Source organism: Canis lupus, chromosome 15 (assembly GCF_003254725.2).
Source record: "Canis lupus dingo isolate Sandy chromosome 15, ASM325472v2, whole genome shotgun sequence".
In the NCBI taxonomy this organism is placed as follows: Eukaryota; Metazoa; Chordata; class Mammalia; order Carnivora; family Canidae; genus Canis; species Canis lupus.
The window spans coordinates 29,225,439-29,241,554 of record NC_064257.1 but is presented as its reverse complement, the minus strand read 5'-3'; the positions used below and the strand labels follow the sequence as shown (position 1 = coordinate 29,241,554).

The 16,116-nt window shown below is 37.6% G+C and overlaps 3 protein-coding genes across 14 annotated transcripts in view; 2 read left to right on the top strand and 1 right to left on the bottom strand.

The window, feature by feature from the left end:
- Positions 1-1,742, top strand: part of CEP290 (centrosomal protein 290) — an 86,668-nt gene extending 84,926 nt beyond the window's left edge. For all 4 annotated transcript variants that reach the window (XM_035699496.2, XM_035699494.2, XM_035699495.2 and 1 more), the window contains one exon: positions 975-1,742. In XM_035699496.2, the coding sequence (XP_035555389.2) occupies positions 975-1,205 (231 nt within the window). In that variant the 3' untranslated portion in view covers positions 1,206-1,742. The remainder of the gene's footprint in view (positions 1-974) is intronic.
- Positions 1-13,180, bottom strand: part of C15H12orf29 (chromosome 15 C12orf29 homolog) — a 74,751-nt gene extending 61,571 nt beyond the window's left edge. For 4 of the 5 annotated variants that reach the window (XR_004805485.2, XM_049094501.1, XM_025439071.3 and 1 more), the window contains exons 1-7: positions 13,046-13,180; positions 9,778-9,895; positions 7,100-7,195; positions 5,905-6,021; positions 4,444-4,641; positions 3,244-3,413; positions 1,983-2,071 (exon numbers count right to left, since the gene is read on the bottom strand). Coding sequence is in view for 4 of the 5 variants with exons in the window: in XM_049094501.1 (XP_048950458.1) it covers positions 1,983-2,071; positions 3,244-3,413; positions 4,444-4,641; positions 5,905-6,021; positions 7,100-7,195; positions 9,778-9,895; positions 13,046-13,135 (878 nt within the window). In the remaining variant the exon portion in view is untranslated. Of the gene's footprint in view, positions 1-196; positions 2,072-3,243; positions 3,414-4,443; positions 4,642-5,904; positions 6,022-7,099; positions 7,196-9,777; positions 9,896-13,045 lie in introns of those variants that run through there. The other variant, XM_025439072.3, reaches the window with a different exon arrangement.
- A 30-nt stretch (positions 13,181-13,210) lies between these two features.
- Positions 13,211-16,116, top strand: part of C15H12orf50 (chromosome 15 C12orf50 homolog) — a 42,136-nt gene continuing 39,230 nt past the window's right edge. Inside the window, exons 1-2 of one of the 5 annotated variants that reach the window (XM_025439066.3) lie at positions 13,211-13,348; positions 13,873-14,001. The gene's annotated coding sequence lies outside the window, so the exon portion shown is untranslated. Of the gene's footprint in view, positions 13,349-13,396; positions 13,533-13,872; positions 14,002-14,401; positions 15,366-15,482; positions 15,623-16,116 lie in introns of those variants that run through there. The other 4 variants (XM_025439065.2, XM_025439067.3, XM_025439068.3 and 1 more) reach the window with 4 other exon arrangements.

The following is a 16,116-nucleotide window of genomic DNA, read 5'->3' as shown; positions in this document are numbered from 1 at the left end:
ATTTTATCTAACTATATTATGTTTTGTGAAAACCGCTGTTAAAAACAACTTTTATGACTATCTTTAAGTATATATCCTAAAAATTACTGGGGTTATGTGATACACTTATGTTTGACCTTGATATTGCAGAGTTCATTATAGTCACCTGTGTTAAAAATACTAAACGAGAGCTACAAAAAAACTGAGATAAAACAAATAGGATTAAAGAGAAATTTATTTTTTAATTCTCACAAGCATAGCTCATTATTTTACTCTTAAGTTTTGGGCCACATTGGGAACAGTGTCTTTTATTTCCTTTTGAAATTCTTTTCAGGAAGAGCTCCTTTTTTATTAAAGAAAAATATTTGCCATGCTTTATCTCTTAAAGAATCTATAAACAGAACAAAACAGCATAAACTAAAGAATTAACTAGTGATCACTAGCTATTCTGAAGTTCATATTCTCTCTTTACACATTTCTCTTAGTCAGGTAGAGGTCCCAGAGTTTCCCAAATTCTAAATATATTTATAAGTTAAATGTTATTCATTAAAAAAAAATAGGTATTTGTAAAGAAAATATAAATGAAGCCTAAACCAAAGACTCTTAACCAAAATAACTTGTGTTGTGAACAGCCAAGTCTTTCTGATTGCCCCAATGAGAGTATCTAATATACTTTTAGAGAAAGCTTAAATGTTGCCACCACTAGTTTACACCCCCCCCACATGCACACACACTAATTTAAGAAATAAGTTTTAGTCAAAAACTAGGGCATAATTTACAGAATAGATAATTTGATTTGCCAGCTAACAAGTTACTTATGCTGTACAGTGAAACCTTATTAATAGAATTCTAAGAAAATACTTCTGCCTGTATAGCATATATCTGATTATTCAGGTTACTTTGGATTTTATGTTTATATTTAAGTTTCTTTAATTTAAATCTAAAGAATGTATTATATTCCTACATACCTTTCAAAAATATCATGTTTCTATTAGGAGGAAATAAAAAAGCTGAAAAAAGAACTGGAAAACTTTGATCCTTCATTTTTTGAAGAAATTGAAGATCTGAAGTATAATTATAAAGAAGAAGTGAAAAAGAATATTCTCTTAGAAGAGAAGTTAAGAAAACTTTCTGAACAATGTGGAGTTGAATTAACTAGTCCTATTGCTGCTTCTGAACAGTTTGAAGATGAAGGAGAAAGTCCTCCTAATCTCCCCATTTATTAAGGACTACCTATAACTACAGTTTTATTGAACTATTTATTAACTTTATAAGTTAAAACTCCATCTGGAAATCAAGCAGGTCTCTGACCTACATGATTTCTTTCTTCATACCTGTACCTTTATTAAATTGAAGTCTTAGTAAATAAAATTATATAAAATTTTAAACATACTAGAAAAGTATATTTTTAAGACTTTTAGAGTAAGTTATGACTATCAAATGAGCTATGATGAATTTCTGTATATATTCATGTTTAAGTTTTTTAAAGAGTATAGGGTGATTTTAATTTTAACATTTAAAATTGGGGTTTTATACATACTTATTTATATGTGTGTTAAGAATCTAGTTTTATATATATTTACATGTATATAAACATGTTATGAGGTTATAGCCATATGTTAAGTATTAATGATCCAGAATTGTTGGTTTAGTTGCAGTCTTTAACTTTGTACCAGGCAGGGGAGCTTACCATTACATTTTTTAAGTCTTGTGGTTAAAATTCATTTGCTAGTTCTGAATAAAATTCTGAATAAAATTTGCAACTGGGAAATTCGTTTCTTCAAATGCTAGACGACATATTGCTCTCTTCAACACAGAATTCTGAGATGTTTTTACCTTCCACATATAGCAGAATATTCAAGATTCCAATATAATAAAGCTGATTTTTAACTGGATTTCTAGTTTATACATCAAGTATTATATCTTTGAGTCTACCAAATTTCTGATTATCTATTTTTGAAAAAAGATTAAACAAACATTTAGTATCAAAGGCATGGTCATACTTGTTCAGATTCATGTTGATAACAACTGGTTTTGAATTCATGTAAGTATCTGGAATTGGCCAGCATAAACCAAGATGATGGCGATGAACCTGAAAAGAGCAAAAAAGGGTATTAGCCTCAGACTTTATTATTTTCATTCACTTACAAATAATTATTTTGAATGCCTACCATCTGCCAAGCACTATTCAAGGCTCTACCTTTTCTTACCCTTTTTTTTTTCATAGCTGTTCTCCTTCTGACATATTACATGTTTACTTGTTATTGTCTATCTTCCCCATTAGAATGTAAGCTTCATGAAGGCAGACATTGTTTTTGTTGACTCTGTATTTCCAGTACCTGGAAACATGCCAGGATCATAATTAGGGGCTCCATAAGAATGTAATGAATGGAGTCTGTTGCTGAGTACGAAGCTAGCCAATTGAAAAACATGGGTGGGGAGGCATTCTAAGTATCATGTGATAGAATGGTGCTTTTTGCTTTGATTGCAATTACTTAAGTGTGGTTAGAGCATATACAATAATGTGTGTATATTTGGCAGAAAGTGAAGCATGGGTCAGATCCTGAATGTCAGGAAGCTGTTTTATGCAACAAAGTAACATTTTCACTTACTGTGGAGAATGGACAGACAAGGATAAGACTGAAAGATAACACTTAAAGAGGGTGATAAACTAAATCAAGTATGAATCTCTCAGCTTCAATTAAAATGAAAACTGCCAAATGGTTGGGGAGAAGTACAGATTCAATAGATCAGAATCTTAAAGAATTTTATGTATAAAGTAATGGAGAGAGGGGTTAAAAACCATCTGAGTTTTTTGAATTGTTGGGAATCAGGGTTGATAGGACTAGGTCCAGTTCCAAACATTATCAATTTCAGAAACCTGTGAGAAATTAAGTAGACAAGTCCAAGAGACAAAAAGGGCACAAAGTATAAAAATTCATTCTGTAAATATTAGCTGTTACCTTGGCACTTTACCTCAAATTCTATAATCAAGTAACTTTGGAAAATGCTGAGTTAAACCAAGTTGGTATAGATTATCTCAGCATTCAAGTGCAACATAAATTTCCAAGAAGGGAGTCTGTAATATGCAATTTTTCCAGATGTTTTCATCACTTTATTTCTGAAGCACATCTAGGAAAACCAATGCCCCAGAGAATGAAAACATCCTGGGAAACACTTCTTTATCATATAAAGAATGGTGGTCTCTGAGATGAGGAAATTAAATAAAACGACATAATTCCGCCAACTATTTTCTGCCATTACCTTGATTAAACAGCCGTCATTGCAATGCCATACTATTCCTTCAATTTTACCCTCTCTGCAACCTTCAAACCAGGATAATAGATCATTGTGCTTCAAGGTGGGTAGATTTCTTATCTGAAATGCCCCATGTGGTATAAGAAGATGTAATGGATGCTTCTTGCTTCCTAACCCTGAATGGTAAAAATTTCCGTTAGCCATACAAAGTTTCAAAAAGAATTGAGAAAATTTACTTCTTCAAATAAAAAAAGCCCTTTAAAACATTTAGCAATAAGTTTATCAAAAAGTTTAGTTGGATTGCTAGAAGAGAGAAATACGAGAGACCTCATTCAGAAGTGCCACCTTATCCCATTAAGTCTAAATTTTACCTTCATATAATCTATAAATATCAAGGGTCAGCAAACTATGACCCATGGGCCAAATCCAACCAGATGCCTGTTTTTGTAGTTTCAATGGAATGCAGCTATACCCATTCTCTTAGGTACTGTTTATGGCCTATTTCAGAGGAATGGCCTACAAAACCTAAATACTTACTGGACTTGTACAGAGAAAGTCTGCCAACCCCTGCTCTGTACCATTAGCCAAGTTCAAATATCATACAGTGTTTGGCAAACAGCCAATCTGTAGCTCAGATAACACATATAATTACTATCTTAACCTCCTTCTACCTGCCTATCAATCTGCTGCTAATCTCTATGTTGGATTTTGTTATTCCAGCTTTAATATCCTTGGGTCTGTCTTCAGCCCCCTGTCAACAATGTACTCCACAGTGCCCTCTGGACTTGAACTCAACTCATCATAGTACAGATTTTGATACTCGATATGCTATTCATGGGCAATTCTTTAATTAGTGGCTTATTAATGCTAAACTAATTACCTAGCCATGAAAAACACATGATTCTCATTCACCTCATTTCACCTAAATTTTAAAAAGCAAAAAAAAAGTTACACTTGAGTTTCATACATAGTTCTATGTTATTACAGGGGAGAATGGGAAGCTAAAATCAACTTTTTGGGTTAATAAAATGGTTAGAGTCATGCATAAATTTCACCATGGACATAAATAGAAATGGCTATAATTCTAGAAGGCTTGTTAACTCAAACTAGTCATTTCTTTACTGAATGTGTTTTAAGTTGAAGGCACAAAGTTCTCTTTATAAATGACAGTTACTGTTAATTGAATGGGAAAAAGGCTTTACTCACCATATGGGTTTCCATTAATATTTGTTCCTATAAGCTCTAGTGTTTGTTCTAGGAGATCTGAGAGAGGCACTGCACTAATTTCCAAAAGACCAGGATCATCAGGATGATGCTTCAGTACCAGGGCAATTTCAAATTCATAATTAACTACTGAGGAATGCCAGCAATACTGTTTGTTGTTTTTTTCCACTGGTACCCAACCTATCATGTGAAGAAAAAACTGTAATCACGTTGTTTTCACTGGATTGTGACTTGAAGCAATTTTTGTTATAAATTTTCCATGTTTTCTGGATGTTTATCACACATATCATTTATTTAAATCAGTGGAAGTGTTTTAAGTTTAACTACTTTTTAAATCATAATCATTTTTTTTAACCGTAAGGTTATTTTTTATTCTGTTGAGGAATTAACCTCTTCATGGTTCACTACAGAGCACTCAGCATTCCTTTACTAGAAAATTCACCTTTTCAATAAGAATTGAACACCATTCTAAAACACAGCATTAAAACTTTTTTTTTCCTTAAGTCTTCTCTCTACTATCTCTCCAGTTTCAGGGACAATAGATCTATGCAGTAAGTGTTCTACAATTTATTGTATTACTGCAGTATTTGCTAAACGATGTATTAATTCCACGTGTACTGAATGTTATTGCTATTCCTCTCCTAACTCCTATTCCAGAATAGTCTCCCACATGTGGATGATTCTTTTATCAAACAAACAAAAACTAGGACACATATACCACTGTGATCTTTGGCCTTCAATACTCACTCAGAGAACTGTAATAACTTCTTTCCTGGTCCATTAGTCTCTAGGGAAACCCACCCCACTTTTATCATAATCCTGCTTCAAAAATTTAAATTTAGTTCTGCTGCACACCTGCTTAATAATCATCTTCAGGATGAATTTCAAACTCCTTTCAGTGGAATAAACCCTTTAAGACCTAAGCCCATTCCACATCTAGAGCCTCGCCTTTCATAATGTCCTCCAAAGTCATACGCCCTAAACATTCCAGCCAGAGAAGTCACATAAAATTCCCATGACTCCATATCTCTCCTCTTTGTGGGAATTTGCCTAAGCTAACCTTCCCTCTTCCTTGCCAGCTAAGTTTCTGGTTCTTAAGCTTCAGTACAGATGTCCTCTCCCCTTAGAGCTTCCTCTACCAGAAGCTGACTAGAATTATTCCTCTTTTCTCTGACTATATCTTGCCTGTGTGTACTTTCCTTTTAGTTCTTAAATCATACTAATATTGGTGGATTTCCCCTAGTGTCTGAAAGATCACGGAGGTAGGATTCTAATCTTCACTTCTTTATTATTAGAGCCTAAGAGTACTCTGCATGTTATGGGTACTTGACATGCTGGCTGAACTGAACTTTAATCTGAGGTATCTTTCTACTCAGCACTTTTCAAAAATGTTCCCATTCCCAGAAAAACTACTTATGCATTTTAGAAAAGTTTTCATGATACCAGGAATGTGTCCGTTTTCATCAGGCATTGGATTCCCGTTTAATTGTTCTATTTCCTTCGCTGGTATCCAGCACTCTGGAACAGGTTTGAAGTCTTCCTCAACATTCCAAAAAAATTCTAAAAGAGTTAAATAATTTTATATATAGTGATATTTAAAAAAAATATAAGAATGAACAAATTAAAAGTGGGAACATGATATCATAATATAAGGTATTATATAATACCCAGAATATCAGGTATTATATAATTATTCTCCATTATCACCATGATGTGACTGCACTTCTCAGAGTACTAACACTTTAGATTTTCAATTTTAGGGGCGCCTGGGTGGCTCAGTAGGTTAAGCATCTGCCTTTAGCTCAGGTCATGATCCTGGGAACCTGGGATCAAGCCCCACATCAAGGTCTCTGCTTGGTGGGGAACATGCTTCTCCCTCTCTCTCTGCCTGCCACTCCCCTGCTTGTGTTCACTTACTCTGTCAAATACTTTTTAAAAAAATTTTTCAATTTTGAACCTACCACTATCTGTAAATACTGGACAGAAGTCTAAAGTAGCCAATGTTCCAGTATATACAGATTAATGATGAATTTTTAATGTACTATAAAGATGTATTAATGAATGAATGGATATACAAAGATTAATGTATCTGCTTATATAATATTTAGCCATTTTAATGTTTAATTAAAAATACTGATAATCCTTTGATATTTCTATGGCTGATTTATAAAAATACCTACTTGTATCTTAGGCAACATATCCAAAACATGTTGCTCATTACAGTATATATGTAGTAATATGTAACTTTTTTAAGATTATATTTATTCATGAGAGACAGAGAGAAAGAGAACCAGGCTCCCTGCTGGGAGTCTGATGCAGGACTTGATCCCAGGACCCCGAGATCAAACCTGAGCCAAAGGCAGATGCTCAACCACTAAGCCACCCAGGTGCCCCAGTAATGTGTATGTTTTTATAATATCAACAATTTTTATGAGTCATAAAAATGTTAGGAAAACAAAATATTTTTCAAGAATATTATTTATGTACAAAGATACTCAATTACAATTTTCTTCTTTCCCCTCAGTACTTAAACTGTAAGAAGGATATGATGTATACAAATACTACCACTTAAGAAGCCAAAAATTGCAGGTTATTTAAATCATAAAAAACTGAAAAAAAAAGAAGAGGACCCACTAACCTTTTGAGTTTTGTTTTGAATGTAGAAAATTTTTAAATCTTTTCTCAGCTAATTTGTTAGGTTTTCTATCTAGCCGAGCCCAAAGATATGGCTGACCTAAAAAAAAAAAAAAAAAAAAAAAGTCTAATAAAAGGGAAAAGAAAGTTTAAGAAGCAAACAATAAAACTTATCTTGAAAGACATTTCGCTAGAAAGGTTTTCAATATATAACAGGGTCATCTTCCCTAAAAGCAGCAACCCTACAAGACAAAGATAAATATGAATTCTAACAGACACATCTTACCCAGCAGTACCTTATGCTGTAAGACTTAAGTCTTTGGTTAAAGAATGAGGAGGATGAGGTAAAAAGTAAATATGTGACTTTTTCATAAGGACATTCACAGCCACATTTTATTGGCAATGAGCATTTGTGAGAAACCAAAGCTATCTCTATACTAAATGGAAACCTATCTGGATAACTGTATTCACATTTCTCCTGAAATATAAATGTGCTATGAGGGTTAGTTCCTAAAAATGTGGAATTAGCCTGAGTTTTTCTGCATGGCTCTGATCCCTGGTCAAGGCATGAAACAGTGATTATTAGTGATGATCCATTATCATGGATCCATGAAGTTTCAGGGCAATGTGCTGCACTCTTTATTGATAACAGCCAGACTAGTGAGTCTTATACCTGGTCTCAGTGAGACTCCTGGAGGGCTCTGCTGTTGAGGCTGGTTACTTAGCAGGAAGATGTCTCTGTGACCAGCAGAATATAAAAATCCCCAGCTGAGACTTCATTTTGGACTCTGTTTCCAAGGTGTTCCCTGCATACATCAGTGATTCCTGATTTGACAAAGTGTGTCCTGCCAGGACTTTGGGGGCTGGGAGGAGTGAAGAGGGGGAAGATGGGGTAACAAAAGGCGCTTTCACTTGGCCTCATCAACCCTTTGCTGCGATGTAGGTTTAATGCCGGTGCTAATACTGTTTATCCTATACCAGTGATCACCTCTGGATTTGCATTTGCAAGCACTGTCATTTTGGATCCTGTAAGTTTTTTTTTTTTAGCAATCCAGTCATGTTTATCTGCCACTATTATACATGATCAAACAAATGATGCATGTTTAAGTTTCTTAATATAATTATAAAACCCTGAAAAATCTTTTAGTTTCTTCAACTATATGAGATTTTAAAATAATTGATTATAGTTTGGTTCAGACATTCAGTATTCCTTATTAACTGTGCCAATAAATAATATGAAGAACCAGACTAAAATTATATGGTCATTTCTGGTTGACTGGACCTTCTGTTCTTTTTACTCGTAAATACAAAAATTCACTCATATCCATTAAAATGGCTACTGTCAAACAGAATTAGAAATGCTGATGAGGAGGTGGGGAAACTGGAACCCTTGTGCACTTTTGGTAGGCAGGGAATCATCAGCTGCTATGGAAAACAGTATGGCAGTTCCTCAAAAAATTAAAAATAGAATTATATGATCCAGCAATTCCACTTCTGAATATATACTACCAAAGAACTGAAAGCAGGGCCTCAAGGAGATATCTGTTCACCATATTTATGGCAGCATCATTTACAAGACCCAAAAGGCAGAAGTAGCCCAAGTGTACACTGATGGATGAATCACATAGACATGAAAGTATGTGGCATATACATAAAGTTATGTGGTGTGTACAAACAACGTGGCATATACACACCATGAACCGTTACTCCGCCTTCAAAATGAAGGGAATGAACATGAGGACACTCTGCTAAATGAAATAAGCTTGTCATAAAAAGACATATACTGTAGGATTCCACATAAAGGAGGTACCTATACTAGCCAAAGCCACAGAGACAAAATAGAATGGTGGTTGTCAAGGGCTGGAGAAGGGGGAATGGTAATTTATTTAATGGGTATTGAGTTTCAATTTTGCAAGATGAAGAGTTCTGGAGATATATGGTGGTGACGTAGCACAACGATGAGCTATACACATAAAGATGGGTAAGATGGTAAATTATGTTACATGTATTTTAATCACAATTCAAAATGGAAAAAAAATGCATTTCAGAAAAGACTTCCTGATACCAGGAATATGTCTAATTTGCGTTTATTTAACTGTTCTGTTTCTCTTGCTGGAATTACGAGGTAAAAGGAAATCACAAAGATTATTTCTCTCTTTTTGATGCATTTTTTTCCTTTTCCTTAAGTGACAATTTCTATTTTAGTTTCTAGCTCTTAAAGTGCATAAATTGAAATAAAGTAGAGATATTGCCAATAGCAATAAAAACTAGGAGTCAGTACTGGAAACAGTGACATAAAAGCATATTTTAGGATCAAACATAGGTTGTGTTACCAGTTCAGCCATTCATTAATTATATGGTCTTGGACAAATTCTTTAAGTTCTCTGAGGCTCAGTTTCCTCATCTCTGAAATGGAGGCTTACTGTGCAAATTAGAGATGACATGTATAAAGCATTTCTCATACTGCCTGCCCTTAATAAGTAGTAAGTAAATGTTAATTACCTTCCTTTCCTCCCCCAAGAGAAAGATACAGTGATATAATAAATAAATATAACAACTGGGATTTTACATTTTGCTCCTACACTTAGGTTGCCAAGGGTTTATGAAGGGTAAATGCCCTACTTCAGATATATATAGTTCATAAAGTGATTAAATAATATTTGTAGTACAGTTTTATTTTACCTTTGTAGGTAGTAATATAACAACATGTTCCATCCACTTTTTCTGTTGGAATTGCACTGTATATATCTGCATCTAATGCCTTGTGACTTAGAGTTTCAGTTGCCAAAACTTTAAATGGCTTAAAAAAGAGAGAAAGAAAATTGGTTTAAGATAAACAGCCTCTATGCCTTCACATATACTCTCACTTGGAATATTCTTAATTTCACTGTTTCTAAGGTACAATCTCCTGCTTACCTTTCAAGAAAATCTAAAAATATTTCTTCTGTCAAGTTCTCATGAGTTTCCCCCTCCCTTCTTTGCTATCGTAGCAATACCCGTTTTCCCACACCGATCTGTAATTGTTCACGTTTCTTTACTGACCATGAGAGGACACCAGGAACCATGTGCTATGCAGCACTGTCTCCCGAGCACAGTGTGTTCAATTATTTACCTGGCACAGTACTTGCTAAATGCCTTCTAACCTTGAGACTAGGAAATATACAGGTAAGAAAAAAGTACCTGCCTTTGGTGGAACTTTCATGTTCATGAGCAACACAATAGTAACAAAATGCATAATACAATGTTAAGTATAATAAATAGTAAGGAGAAAAACAAATGGGGGCTCATTCAGCTTTAGCAGTAGTAAACTGCATAATTTACGGTTTTTCTACAGTCAGGAAGAGAAGCCAAGGCCATCATTCGATGGAGGAAGAGAGGGTTTCTAAAATTCCTACCAACTTTTTATCTGTGATATATTTTTATTTCTGAGAAAGACTCAGGCTACTGTTTTATAGTGTAAATTATCTGAAGTAACATCTTAACGTGAAAAGCACTGCACAATGCTGGTGTGTACAGGTTTAAGACTAATAAATGGAAGTACTATTTCTGAGTCAGGTAGACTTAGGAAATCAGCACCATTCGGTTACTGATTCAGTATTTTCAAGATAAAATAATGACTGGGGATTTAACACCTACTTCTGCAATTAGTATCAGAGGATATGTTTAACCTGTGGTAAAGCAGCGTCCTGTGGTAGAGCAGCGAAGGTCTCATGTCAGTGTGCATTCAAATTTATCAAAGATCCTAGGGAGATTACTCTGCCCATGGAGCTCTTGATGAGCTCCAAACATTCCTTCTAGAAGAATCAACTTTCTACCACTTTGCTATCAACAGGCTCAAAAGACAATATAAGATACCAAAGGGTCCACGGACCTCTTCTCATTAAAGACTTTAAACTACGACTGGATAAACAAGGTACCCATGTTTAAAAAGTAACAGCAAGTATAAACTGAATGGTCTTCCAATTTCCAGACAGAGGAGATCACTGAGATAATTAAGATGATCAAAGATTTCATAGAGAAAGTCTGATTTGAAAAAATTAAAAATTCTGGAAGTAATCCAGGCAGAGTGCACAGCATAAGCAAAAATAAAGACAGGACTGTGCCCAGTATGTTCACAGGATGAAGCAGACTTTGTTCAAACAGGACAGAACTTCACTTTAAATAGGCAAATGGTCGCCAACACACATATCTTCTGCTGCACTGAGCCCAGGCAACTCATGGTGCATCCAAGAGGTACCTCAAGAGTAGACTGGGCCTGATTAGTGGGAAGCCTTGAATTATGGTTAATGATTTGAATATTATGCTATAAATAATACTGTCAGTAAATCTCTACTGTAGAGGGGGAAAACAGGTGCTTATTTTTCCTGGTGGAAGGTGCTTTTACAAACTACCCACTCCCAGCCCAACATACAAAGTTGAGAATCACAGCTAGAGTGAATCACTATTTGGGATGTCAATATTTAGGTTTATTATGGCTAAAAATAAAAGTAAATAAAAGCTTGGCAACTACTGCTACAGTTAGTAGTAACTGTGGGGTTTTGACCAGGAAAGAACATGATGATGATCATTCTGGGTGGTAGGCAAGAATAGCCAGGCAGTGCACAAGCAGCACGTAAACTATTAAGAACTAGCAGTGGCACTAGAAATGTTATGTTGTAAAGTAAAAAGTATCCATCCAGGTAAGGGGCGCCTGGCTGCCTTCTTCAGTTGGTTGAGAGAGCCACTCTTGGTTTTGGCTCAGGTCATGACCTCAAGGGTTGTGGGAAAGAGCCCGAGGACCAGTTTCTGCGCTCAGTGAGGAGTCTGAGGCCTCTCTCCCTCTGCCTGGACCATGTCTGCATGTTCTGTCTCTAAAATAAATAAATAAACCTTAGAAAAACAAAAACAGTAAAAAGTGTCAAGGTGAATGGAAAATTGGCATGAAAGGACTCCGAGGTTCATTCTTTAATTCAACAAATATTTCTCCAGTGCCTACTACAGATTAGGTCCTAGAAAGTGGGACTAGAAATACCAGGGCAATCTCCACCTTATAGGTCTTTTAGTCTAGAAAACAAGAACGCCAATGCAAACGATGTAAGGAGGCGTGTGTGTGTGTGTGTGTGTGTGTGTAGGCCTATGATGAATGCACAGGATGCAAATGCACATGATGAATTTTGCATCAAGAGTTGGGAGCATGGGCAGCCTGGGTGGCTCAGCGGTTTAATGCCCTTGGACCCAGGGCATGATCCTGGAGACCAGGGGTCGAGTCCCACCGTCGGGCTCCCTGCATGGAGCCTGCTTCTCCCTCTGCCTGTGTCTCTGCCTCTCTCTCTCTCATGAATAAATAAATAAAATCTTAAAAAAAAAAAAAAAACCACACCCAAAACCTATCAAGGGATTCTATCAAAGACTTTGCTACACATGAAAGAATCACCTTGATACAGGTCAATCATTCACCAGTAAGGTGATTTACTGAGGTCCCTCTGTGACAAACACCCGGTGGGAGAGACCTGAGCATCCAGGGACAGGACGGCAAAGTGAGAAGCCAGCAGGCCACTGCTAGTAACAACACCTGAGGTCTCACCTTAGGGACCCAGTTAGGCTAGCTGGTCAAACTGCCACCGGTTCCCTGTTTAGAACCGTTAAGGCGAGGAGTCTTCTAAAATCTCCACGCTCTTGGAAAGCAGTAAAGTTTGGGCTGCGGCGATTAGGTGAATAGTTAGGGAAGGGGTTTTCCTCCCCCAAAAAAGGTGGTAGGTAAAAAAAAAAAAAAAAAAAGGCATATCTATCAACGTTAAGATGTGCGTGTTCGATTGCCATGCGATGCTGAGTGCGAGTCGTCTTATCAGAAAAAGCTCCCTCGGAGATGCCCCGGCTTGCAGCTGGGGAGCCCGGACCTCCCCGCCTGCAGGGCGCTCCCCGAGCCCCGACGCGCCTGCGCAGCCGCGGCGCCGCCCGCGCCCCTCCGTACCTGCTGCTCCCTCTTACCGGAGGGCTCCTCCTTCACCTCCGTCACAAACACGCACGGCATTTTCCGCTGCACGGAACCCAGGCGCCTCATGGCGGGCCCCGCCAGCCGGGCCTCGAGGCACAGCGCGCCTCCACACGGCGCCCCGGCCAGGAAAGCGTCCCCGACAGCCGGACGCGCCGCCCCACCCCGCCACCGCGTCCCCCCGCCGCCCAGCAGGGAAGGCGGGGACGCATGCGCGGAAGCGGCCCCCTCACTGACTGACTGACCGCGGCGCCTTCTGGGAGTTGTAGTGCGGGAGCCGAGGTACCGCCCCCGCCCACCCCCCCCTTCCCCAAACCGCGTGTGCGCACTCTCGCGAGCTTTGGTCCGGGGTGTGATGACCCTGAACCCAGAGGTCGGTTGCTGGGTTGTGTGCGTGTGTGCTTGATTAACCACAATGGGAAACCGATGCTGTATATCCTGCAAATCACAGAATATCAAGTTTTAAGTAATAAATTCTTTCAGATGGCGGTTTCACACTACTCTGGAGAAAGTCAATTGCCTGTTCTCTGTAATAAATTCCTGTGGACGTTTAGAAATGTTCAGAGACACCCCCCCCCCCCACCCCCCACCCCAAGGCCTGATGGAAACGGGTTTCCCGGGTGCAAGCAGAGCTGTAGATGAGACTCCGGGCACCCCGTCCTCACACACGCACTAACACCCTTCTCATGACCCCTCATCGTGCTGCATAATATGGTCGAAGTTTTCCTGATGCTCTTTACTGAGTGCAAAAGTTAGCCTCAGTCCCATCCCAAACCGGATTTCAATCTCGATTTTTTTTTCCATAGGAATCTCTTTTGTCTTAACTATGAGCTCCCCCAGAGTCCAGATGGCTTGAGTTGTTGGGAGTCCGATCAACTGCAGAGCTAGTCCATCAACAGCTTTGTTGGACTCCTTGCTCCCACGAATATTGGAGGGTAAGTGATAAGAGAGCCAACGAATGAATAAAATATGCAATATTTAGTGGCAGTAGCCTTTCCCTCTCACTGAGGCTAGTAGCCTCCAGCAGGGGAGTTCTGAGCACTGCCATTTTCACCTGCTTCCACAAGACCCAGGTCTCATTTCCGTAACTGTGTTATCTGTAAGTTCCCATAGAGTCCAGCATTGTCCTGACTTCATCCTTGGAAAAGACATCTATATAGAAAAGGGCTCCCAAAGAATATCCCTTAAAAAAGTGCTGTTTTTTTTTTTATTGCTGGATCCAGACAGGAGAAAGAAGAGATTTGCCATTTCATTTACTTTCTGTTCTGCTGTATTTTTCTCCTAGGAAAGCACAAAAAGTCCAAATATATATTTATATATTAAAGAGGGACGGGGGACTAGAACACCTGATGCTGGCGCTGTGAACTACTGGGACGAGACACTTAGCGTTTTGTAGTCAAGCACCAGTGATTTTCTGTTCCTCCAGAGGAATCCCAAAAAGCAGCTTGTTTCACGGGTCTCAAGGGAACGACAATTAAATAACCCTCACAACTATCAACTGTCATTTCCCAAACTGCCACAGAATCTTCTAGGTCCAACATTCTGTCATTTCTGAGACGGGATCATCTTTTAAAACATTCTACTTGCTGTTTGAACTAGTAGTAGCAAGGCTAACCATTCCTCAGGAAGCACTCTATTTCCAGGGCTTTGATTTCATCAGTGCCTAGAGCAAAGCCTTTGGCTGAGACAAGGGAGTCCAAGGCAGGGGAGAGCCTCAGGTCCAACTCACAATTACAAATGGGGCTCCTATTCTAATGGGTAGCAGCCCACAGCTTTGCCTGATTCTTGTAAACCTGAAGAGCCAGCAAGGAGATACTACTGACCCTGTACTTAAAGTGGTGTACTTGGATCACAAATTGGAAGACTTTCTTCTCTGACTGATGTGTTTGAATCAAAGATGAAAAACACTCAGTGTGAGTCTACCTTGGCCAACACAAAATACTTAGAGAATTCTCAGGCCTACTCCCAGCTGTGGAGGCACCTTTCCCATCCTTCTTTACAGGGAGTAAAAATCCTCCTGAGTATGGTGATAGCATTTCCTGAAAGACTAGAATGAATTTTACAGCAGGAAAGACGTGACTAAGAGAAGGGAGAGGGAAGGAAAGAAAATAGAGTTTTGTTTAAAAAAGAAAAAAAGGAAGAAGAAATTAAGGCTCCAGGCATTCTAAAGACTGACAAAATGTAAGGATCTATTTACTGTGTTTTGCAATGACAAAAAAAAAAAAAATATCTCCATTTTGGTTTGACCTGTTTTTGCTGCATCTAATGGAATGTAATTGTTCCCAACATACTCCAAAAGGTAAAAACATTTTTTTTCATCCTTTCCCCTATGTAAAAATAGGTATTCTCACAGTGGCTTTAATCATGATGTTACACCTAATCATGTAATAATGGTGTTTGGTAACAGTATTTAGAAATAATCCATGCAGCCAAAAGCTCACAGGCAGAGAAAGGGTTTATCTGAAAGCAAAGACCACTTAAAGATATTTCCTAGAGGTGTTTTTCTCAGTAACCTATGTGCTTAAAATGAGTACATTGTTGTTCTAGAGTTAGAAGGTAGGACAAAACAGAAGGCAAGATATTAAGTTTTTAAAAAATAATATATATCTTTGCTAACATTTCCAAGGGTTTAGCCAAATCTTTATTTTCTACTTCTTCACTTTCTTTTAATATTGCCTATTTCTTTTTTTTTTTTTCTCTTATTTACCATTACAGGCAAACAACTCTTTTTCTAAGCTTTACTTCCTTATTTTATTTCCTGGATTTCTACCTTAAAGTATTTGAAAAGTTCATACCAATTAGTCTGTTTTACTTAACTAAAGTGAGAATCCCTATGCCTTTATCTTCTTAATTTCCAATTCAAAGTACATTGCATTTTAAAAATACATTTTGATCTGCTGTAATATGTCATATCTATGGCTTCTTCTTAAGTCACCTCCTATGAATAATTTTATTGATTTCTGCTAGGTTTTAGTTCTTTTATTAAAGATACTAAGATGAAGAAAGACTTCAGTAACTACTGATTGAAATGTCTCTTCTGGGAATCAGAG